This window comes from Orycteropus afer, unplaced genomic scaffold (genome assembly GCF_000298275.1).
Source record: "Orycteropus afer afer isolate SDZICR_OR568_19922 unplaced genomic scaffold, OryAfe1.0 scaffold00098, whole genome shotgun sequence".
Taxonomy (NCBI): domain Eukaryota; kingdom Metazoa; phylum Chordata; class Mammalia; order Tubulidentata; family Orycteropodidae; genus Orycteropus; species Orycteropus afer.
In genome coordinates, this window is record NW_006921685.1 from 7,777,735 (window position 1) to 7,787,435 (window position 9,701).

Genomic DNA, 9,701 nt, shown 5'->3' on the forward strand with positions numbered 1-9,701 from the left:
TTCTCACCTACTTTGGTCATGTTGTCAGAAAGAACCATTCCCTGGAGCAGGATATCATGCTTGGTAAAGTGAAGGGTCAGCAAAAGAGAATACCATCAATAAGGTGGATTGACACAGTGGTTGCAATGATGGGCTCATGTATAGCAAGGATTGTGAGAATGACATCTACTGAGCAGTGTTTCATTCTGTTGTACATGGAGTCACTATGACTCAGGATCAACTGAATGGCACCTAACAACAGCAACAACACAACAGTGGGAGATTAAGGAACTCTGGTGGTGCAGTGGTTAAGGTATTTGGCTGCTAACCAAAAGTTAGGTGGTTTGAACTCACCAGCTGGTACACAAGAGAAAGATGAGGCAGCCTACTTTCAAAAGGACTTGGAAACCCAACGGGCATCACCATGAGTCAGAACTGACTTGATGGCAGTGAGTTTGGTTCAATTTTTGGAGTAGGAAATTATTTTTAAAGGGCTCATGAAAGTCATTTCTTTTTCCTTTGGGGAGGTTTATTATGCATTGCTCAGTAACAGAAATAAGTATTTTTTTCATTGCTGTTAAAGGGAAAGAAGCTTGTGGATCATAATAGAAAGAGTTAAAGGACTGTAAATATTGAAAAGATTAAGCTGGCAAATCTAGATGTTTGAGGACATGAGAGAGGTATAAATATAGAAATGGTCAAACTAAAATATGACGTTAACAGTAAAGGAGCGGCCATACAAAAACTCAACGTGAAGGTTAAAAGGAGGAGATATGCACTATATAGCAGGAAGCTTCACACACTAAGTAAGAATTCAGGATCTCTCATTCCAAGAGGAAACTGGGCAAAGCAAATAACATGAGATGCTCAAAGATTTATTTGTCTCTTATATAAGAAATGGTGAAATAGTTTCTATTGATTTACCAATGTTCCCATAGAGAGAGTATGTGGAAAAGGATCATTAAAAGCAAATCTCAAATTTTGTTTATATCCTTCATAAAGAAAAGAGAAAAAAAAAAAATCAGTTTATATCCTTCATAAAAAAAATGAAAAAGAAACAAAAAACCCAGCTTTTTTGAGCAGTTTTGGAGCATAAGTTTTGTGGGCACACTATAATCAATTACAAACATACTCTTGTTGTTGTTGTTGTTGTTATGTGCTGTGGAGTTGGACCTGACTCACAGCAACCTCTCCTTGGGTTTCCAAGGCAGTGTCACTACGGAAGTAGATTGCCCAACCTTCTTTCCGAGGAGTGGCTGATGAGTTTGAACCACCAGTCTTCTGGTTAGCAGTCAAGTGCCTTAGGCACTTTGCTGCCAGAGCTCCTAACATACTCTTAGGAAATCCTAATATTATGGAAAAAAGTGTAAACCAAACAGATAAACACACCGATGGTGTTTATTTTAATTCAGTTGCTTATTTACGTTTACCTGAGTCTTGATTTCTCCTTCCCATAAGCAACATATTGTGAGCAGATTCTATTTGACATAATTGTGAGAAGTGACAAATGTTTAATTTGTAGTCTCTAGAAAACAAATGAGAAAATCCCATTAGATGGTCAAGATCCATTGAAAGTAATATATGGGAATGGCAAAAGCAGAGAATACTAATTTCATGATTTTTTTTAAGAAATAGAAAACTGAATTCTGACCAAAGTAAACTTTTGGTATTACTTTTTCCAAACTCAAAAAACCAAACTTACTGCCATCGCGTCGAATCTGACTCATAGTGACCCCCTTTGGGTTTCCAAGGCTGTAAATCTTTATGGGAGTAGATTGACCCATCTTTGTTCCCCTGAGTAGCTGGTGGGTTTGAACTGCTAACCTGGTTAGCAGCCAAATGCCTTATCCACTATACCACCGGAGCTTACTTTTACCAGAGAAGGTTTATTCATTTTCCAAATAATAAAATGTAAGGAAAGCATTTTAGATACTTTACTGATTCCAGAATCACGACTTCTACCATTATTTAAAAGAAATGTCATTGAAAGAAGAAAAAGAAATTAGGACATAACTATAAAATAAATGAAATTCCTTTGTGGCACAAACAATGAATGAGCTCAATTGGTAACCAAAAGGTTGGAGGTTCTAGTCCATCAAAAGCATCTCAGAGGTAAGTCCTGGTAATCTACTTCCAAAGAGTCAGTCATTGAAAACCCTATGTAGCACAGTTATACTGTGACACATATGGCGTCACCAAGATTTGGAATAGACTCCACGGCAATTGGCTTACGATTTATATAATAAATATGATGGCACCTACCTCTTTCAAAAAGCATACAGTTGGACTTGAGGAAGTACAGCAGGACCCTACCATAGAGAGATAACTTTTGATGTAACTGACTAAAAGTGGTAGAGGAGCTTGTCCATAATTAATAGAATATTCATATGTAAATCTGTGGGAATAAAGTAAGAGGGTTGTCAAAAAAAATCCTACATTTCCAGAAGTATTTTGAAGGAGAAAGGGTGATTATATAAGGTTATGTTTTAACATCTAAAAATCCCTAAGGATTTAGAGAGTTATAATACTGAAGTCATTTTTAATTAACATTTTCATTTAAAAATAAAATTATTCTCTAAATTCCCATGTGGTCTGCTTAAGTAGAGAAACTATTTGTCCCTTCGTTCTTGTAGCCCACAGTAGCTGCTTTTTGATGTTGACTGACTAAATTAAAACAAATGTAATTCATAGACTTATTCTTTTTTTACCTACTTCAGTTTACAGTCCGAGACTATTGTTGTATATAGGTTTAATTATTTGTTAGAAGAGTATCTTCTAATTTTTAGGAGAATAAGCCTCTATGAATTTTCTAAAAACAGCTTCATAATCTACTGAAAAATCCTTTCTGAACATTAATAAGGGTGAGCAAACCAATCAATTTTAATAAAATTGTAATTTTGATTTCATGTGTTTAAACCTGCTTTGAAAAAAAAAGCTGCTTTGAATAGCATTGCTTTCAATTTTTATAAACATAGTATATTAAATTGGATTTCCCTGCATTTTAATACATTCTCAGGACCTTCCAAGACTAATATAAGGAATCAGTGCATTATTTATCCATCTAGTCAGGCATGTTAAACAAGGAGCTCAAAGTTACAAGTTCACTTATGTAGCACAACATGTATCATATTCATGACTGTTACTGGAAGTGGATATACTATAGGAGTGAATAAAGTAGTTTGTTATGCTTTATTGGAAATAAAGTCTTAAATAAAATTAATTCTTTCATCTAGAGTATGCAAGGATCCTTAGTATAAAGGAATCACAATAAATGCTATCAAATATGTGAGAATATGTTAAGTGGAGAGGCAATATAAGTGATTCTCCTCCAGATAATAGAACTAGGAGCAGTGAGTGGGAGTTTTGCGAGCTGACTTCATCTGTTTGAGAAAGACTTTCATTATTATCAGTGCTCACAGGAAAATGGGCTATAGTGACTGATAGCCAAGTTCTTTGTTATTGGAACAGTTCAAACAGAAATTGCCATCTGAGTTGAGGTGGAAGAGGTGTTTGTACAGAATAAGGGGTTAGATTAGACCCACTTCTGATATTTTATGACCTAAAATATTACTTATGATGGAAGTAGCTTACTGGTTGGCAAACTCCTTGGGATCTTTCCTGAATGCTTCACAGATTTCATCATTTGTTGGCTCTACGTAGGTTGGAAATTCTTGTGGCTGGTGCTTCAGGACAGCCATACAGAGCTTCCGTTCCAAGCCCTCTTTGGCACAGCACTCAGCAGTTCCTGGGTGCACTGGGAATGAAGAGTCACTTTCACAGGACTTGGCAGACAGTGCTGAGGTCTGGAATAAGAGAAGATAAAAAAGGAAAAGAAAAAAAATTCCCATTCAGGGAAACAGTTTTCTTTGTAATTTAAATATTCTCATCAGCAACCCATTGTCCATGCCCAAGTCTCCATGAGATGATTTATCAACATGATAAGTTGCATAATTAAGGCAAGTACAGGTCTTATTTATGTTTATAAATTTTCCTCCCTCAGAGTAGAACAGAAATAAAACTTTCAGAAATAAATGTACCGTTTTTGTCTCTTTGCAGCCATTAGCGCTGTTATCCTCTAGCCCAGAAGTTCTCCGTGACAATGAGAGAGGTCATTTGAAGAAGCTACTCAGGTGACTCCAACTTCCTGCTTTCCACTGCAAGTACCTACTGCCATTGAGTTGATGCTGACTCATAGCCACTCTACAGGGACAGAGTAGAACTGGCCTATAGGGTTTTCAAGGCTGTAAATATTTACAGAAGCACTCTGCTGCATCTTTCTCCCACGGAGCAGCTGGTAGGTTTGAACAGCTTACCTTTTGGGTAGCAGCCACATGCTTTAACCACCGCATCACCAGGGCTCCTCCACTGCAAATACTCCACCGATAATGATGATCTCCTTCTGCTGCGAACACCTCTCTGTCCCCAAACCAAGCCAAACTCACTGTCATCGAGTCGATTCTGACATAGCGATCCCCTTTGGGTTGCCAAGGTGGTAAATCTTTACAGAAGTAGATTGCCCAGTATTCCTTTTGCAGAATGGCTGGTGGGTTTGAACTGCCAACCTTCTGGTTAGCAGTCAAATGCCTTAGGCACTCCACAGATTTTTTATTTTGATTGCCTCAGTCTTCTGCAATGGTTGACCTTCCCTTACCTAGTAGTTCTTGAGCTTAGTTTTGTAATAATAGCACTCATAGAGTAAATAAAAATAAGAAATAACTGGGATGCATAATACAGAAATTCTGACTCGATCAAAGATAAAGAGCTCTAGTGGTACAGTGTTTAAGGCATTTGGCTGCTAACCAAAAAGTCAGTGGTTCAAACCCACCAGTTGTTCCAATGAAGGAAGGTGAGGCAGTCTGCTTCCATAAAGGTTTATAGCCTTAGAAACCCCATGACGGTTGCTATGAGTCAGAATGGACTTCATGGCAGTGAGTTTGGTTTGGTTTAGAAGTCAAAGATGGGGCCTGAAAATTTGTTTTTTTCCGGAACACTAAAGTTTATTCTCATGTGCAGCAAGGGTTGAAAAGCAAGATGTAGTTTAAGTTATAATTTCAATATTAATAAACTGATATACCTGGGCAGACTAAGCTCAACCTTAGAGCAGCAACAAGCCAGTGGCATTGAAAAAAAAAAAAGAAAAGAAAAGAAAAAGAAGAAGGAAACAAGAAAAAGAAAAAAAAAATCTTAAAAAAGAAGTAGAAATAGTCATCATAGGAAAAATGAGAACTTTTCTAAGATCCTTACACTTATTTTACAAGTTAGAGATCTTTATAGGAAAAAATTTCTAAAGATCTTCCCTCTCATAGATGAGAGCAATATAGTGAGTTGATGAATTAGTTGTATAAATGACAAATAAACAAGGGCTCAGTGTCTACCATACTTGTCTTGCATCAAGCTCTCAGAAATTAAGAATTAGACTCTCTATTTTTTATCCTCACCTCTTTTCAATGAATCTCCTTTCGCCTAACATTTCTTTCCCTAGCAAACTGGTTCTTCCTATTTCATTACCTCCTTTCAAATAAAAGAGGTTATAAAGAAAATAATATCAACACATTAAAAAAAAATCACTTTGAAGAAGCAGGATTAAAAAAAATGTCAATGCCATCTGTCTCTTTTTATGATCTATTTCTACAATCCTGGAACTTATCTCTGGTCTGCCAAAAAACAAATCAAACTCACTGCTGTGGAGTCTATTTTGACTCACTGCGACCCCTCCTTGGGTTTCTGAGGTGGTATCTCTACGGAAGTAGATTGCCAATCTTCCTTCCAAAGAGTTCCTAACACTAAGTGAAATAAAATCAAAAAGTATTCCGTATTTTGATTATGGTTTGTAGGAATATTTGTTTATTTTAAGATGGTTTGGAGCATCAAGTTAAAATAAACATTTGTTGACGTGGTGAAAGGAAGTGATTGTAAAATTCTTAGAGTATAAATAAGACCAGATAAAGAATTTAATGGGTAAGAGTAAACATTATATATATTCTAATCCGATTTTTGGAACATTGTTTCTGCAGGCTGTTGCTGGCTAGTGCAGTGAGATGAATTTTTCTATAGGTGTCTTTATCAAAATGCATCTAAATGTCATTTGTCCCGGGCCTGATGGCTGAAGCTCCTGTGCTTTTTCACACTGCTTTTTCAGCTGCTGTTGTTGTTGTTGTTATGTGCCGTCGAGTTGGACCTGACTCATAGCGACCCCTCCTTGGGTTTCTGAGGCAGTATCACTACGGAAGTAGATTGCCCAACCTTCCTTCCGAGGACTGGCTGGTGGGTTTGAACCGCCAGCCTCCTGGTTAGCAGTCAAGTGCTTTAGGCACTATACTACCAGAGCTCTGGTAGCATAATGGTTAAAGCATTTGTCTACTAACCAAAAGGTCAGCAGTTTGAACCCACCAGCCAGTAGATGCAGCCTGATTCCACAAAGATTTACAGCCTTGTAAACCATATGTTGTAGTTCTCCTCTGTCCTAGAGTGTCACAATAAGTTGGAATCAGTTTGATGGCAGTGGGTTTACTTGTTTGAGTTTGTCTATATTTTGAAGCCTGCCATTGCAGTATTTTAATTTTTGCATCGATACTATAAGGGAGAAAGCCTAAAATCTATCATATGTACTTCGGGCAAGTTTTGTACCCCAAAATATTTTGAAGCCAATACTAAATTATTCTGGGGTGAGTGTTACCAGTCCTTGCATAATGATAAAGATATGGGTAGGCATATATCCATAACGTGCTTGATGCAAATGGTTAAGACCTTGGCTACTTAACCAGAAGTTGGGCATTTTGAATGCATCCAGAGGCAATCTCCTTCTGAACATTCATAGCCTTAGAGACCCTACACTGGCAGGCACGGGGTTGCCATGCATCAGAATCAACTTGATGCCAGCTTTTTTTTAAAAAAATTATTTTTATGGCTAAGAATGTACACCACTGGCTGTTGTACTGTGTGATGGCTTGTGTGTTGCTCTGATGCTGGAGGCTATGACATTGGTATTTCAAATACCAGTAGGGTTACCCATGGTGGACAGGTTTCAGCAGAGCTTCCAGACTAAGACAGACTGGGAAGAAGGATGGGGCCATTCGCTTCTGAAAAAATCGGCCAGTGGAAAACCTTATGAATAGCAGTGAAACACTGTCTGATATAATCCTGGAAAACTTTATGAGTAGCCCTGGAACATTGTCTGATACAGAAGATGAGTCCCTCAGGTTGGAAGTTACTCAAAATACAACTGGGAAAGAGCTGCCTCAAAATAGATTCAGCCTTAATCACATGGAAGGAGTAAAGCTTTCAGGACCTCCATTCACTGATGGGGCTTAACTCAAAATGGGAAGAACCAGGTGTAGCATCCATTAGTACTCAGAACATGGAGTGGATGAAGTATTAATCTAGGGAAATTGGAAGTTGGCAAAAGTGAAATGGAATGGGTAAAGATTGATGTCCTAGGCATTAGTGAGCTGAAATGGAATGATATTGGCCATTTTGAATAAGATAATCATATTTTCACCAGCTTCTACAGTCTGAAATTGACCAAACATGCAGTCAAGATATATTGATTATTACTCGTGATTGGAATGTGAAAGTTGGAAACAAAGAATCACTTGTAGTTGACAAATATGGCCTTGGTGATTGAAATCATGCCGAAGATCACATGATGGAATTTTGCAACACCAATGATTTATTCATTGCAAATACTTTTTACAACAACATAAATAACATCTATACACATGGACCTTGATGGATGAAATAAATAGGAATCAGATTAACTACATCTGTGGAAAGAGGCTATGGAGAAGTTCAATATCATCAGTCAAAACAAGGCTAGGTGTTGACTGTGGAACAGACCATCAGATAGATCTGGATTCAAACATTATACTTGCCTGTTACTAACAATATATTCTTGTTGTTGTTATTTGCCATTGAGTCAGACCTTACTCATAGCGACCTCTCCTTGGGTTTCCAAGGCAGTATCACTACAGAAGTAGATTGCCCAACCTTCCTTCTGAGAAGTGGCTGGTGGGTTTGAACCACCAGCCTTCTGGTTAGCAGTCAAGTGCCTTAGCCACTATGCTACCAGAGCTCCCAACAATATATTCTTAGTGATTCATTTTATGTCCCACTTCTCTCATTTGGGCCTTGTAGAAAAATGGGTCAGCTTAATTCTTATTACATAAGAATAAATCTTGAATCTAGGGAGAATTGGCTCCATGTTTCTCCCAAACTAGTAGTATGTGGAGTCATGATCTAAGATTCCCCCAGGACATGGCATGAAGACATATTTTGGCATCTTCTATGTGCCACCATAGAAATGGACAGTCACATAAACCTACCCTGTTGTCATAGCAGTTGGGATCAGCCCCTTCTGCACAGCAGTCTTCAGTCAAAGAGACCACTTCTTTCACAAGCTGACTGACTTGTTCAAATGTGCCACTGGGAAATTTTCTGCTGTATAGGACCATTGATCTGAGGTGGGGAAGTGAAAATGTCATTTACAATTAAAACATTTTTTCACATTTGTAGAAATTAAAATACCAAATCTTTTCAGTTTTTGAAAAGGATTATTGCACTTAAAAAATTTGGTTAATGAAAGGAATATGAAATTTCTTTAAAAAATCGTTTGCATTCTAATTCTTTAAAATGTTAAAAAGCAAAGATGTCACTTTTAGGACTCATGTGTGCCAACCCAAGCCATGGTTGGTCAATCATCTCATATGCACACAAAAGCTGAACAATGAATAAGGGAGACCAAAGTAGAGTCGATGTATTTGAATTATGCTGTTGGCCAAGAAAATTGACAGAAGAATGAACAAATCTGTCTTGGAGAAGGTGCAATCAAAATGTGCCTAAGACATGAGGAAAGCAAGACTTCATCTCATACTGCTTCAGGCATGTTATTGATAGGGACTAGTCCCTGGAGAAGAACATCATGCTTGGTAAAGTTAGTGAGAAAGGGGAAGTTCCTTAATGATGTAGATTCACACAGTGGCTGCAAAAATGGACTCAAACATAACAATGATTGTGGTGATAACACAGGACCCATCAGTGTTTCATTCTGTGGTACATAGGATCCCTCTGAGTCAGAAATAACAAGAACAGCACATTCTAGGAGATTTTATCTTAGAAAGCAATAGAGGTTGGACTTAAATTTCCATCAAACCAGCATGATGTTCTCTTTCTGATCCCTCGAGCCTCCCTAGATGAATCTGGTCTATACTTCTGTCACTTTGTTAAGTAGAATCCTAACATGTACCAATTGAATCTTAGTGTACCTTAGAAAATTATGCCTACTTTTTCTCCTGTAACTGATTAACAAACTAAGGACCCAGCTTAGTACATAGAAATCATAATTCAACTGAGGTCTTTGGATACCCTCTATTTGACTGACATTTCTGTCCACATTGGCCCTGGGGCTCTCCACTTTGATCCAAGTAGGGATCAGTTTAGCCCTGCATGCTGAATTAAAGTTACCTCAGACTCAGTTTTGTTCAAGGCCAAGTTATGAAGTGAGTGAGTAGATTCTGCACACTTACAAAGATCTGAAGTCATCTTTTCCCAGATTGCTGAGTTCCTTGCATACTTTATCCTTTTCATAATCACGGCCTGAGAAATCAAAAATAGAAAAATTAGTATCTTTTCTCTTTAAATGAATTAGACTAAATGTATATATATAAAGGGGTCTTCCACATGATCTGTGGTGAAAATTGCATTTTCTCAACATCTGTATGGAATTT

The 9,701-nt window shown here is 37.6% G+C and overlaps 1 protein-coding gene across 1 annotated transcript in view; it reads right to left on the minus strand.

Annotated features, from left to right (window-relative positions):
- GC (GC vitamin D binding protein) overlaps positions 1-9,701 on the minus strand; it is a 159,495-nt gene that overhangs the window by 10,755 nt on the left and 139,039 nt on the right. Inside the window, exons 4-8 of the mRNA XM_042781221.1 lie at positions 9,501-9,570; positions 8,301-8,433; positions 3,571-3,782; positions 2,242-2,374; positions 1,410-1,504 (exon numbers count right to left, since the gene is read on the minus strand). Coding sequence (XP_042637155.1) covers positions 1,410-1,504; positions 2,242-2,374; positions 3,571-3,782; positions 8,301-8,433; positions 9,501-9,570 — 643 coding nt within the window. The remainder of the gene's footprint in view (positions 1-1,409; positions 1,505-2,241; positions 2,375-3,570; positions 3,783-8,300; positions 8,434-9,500; positions 9,571-9,701) is intronic.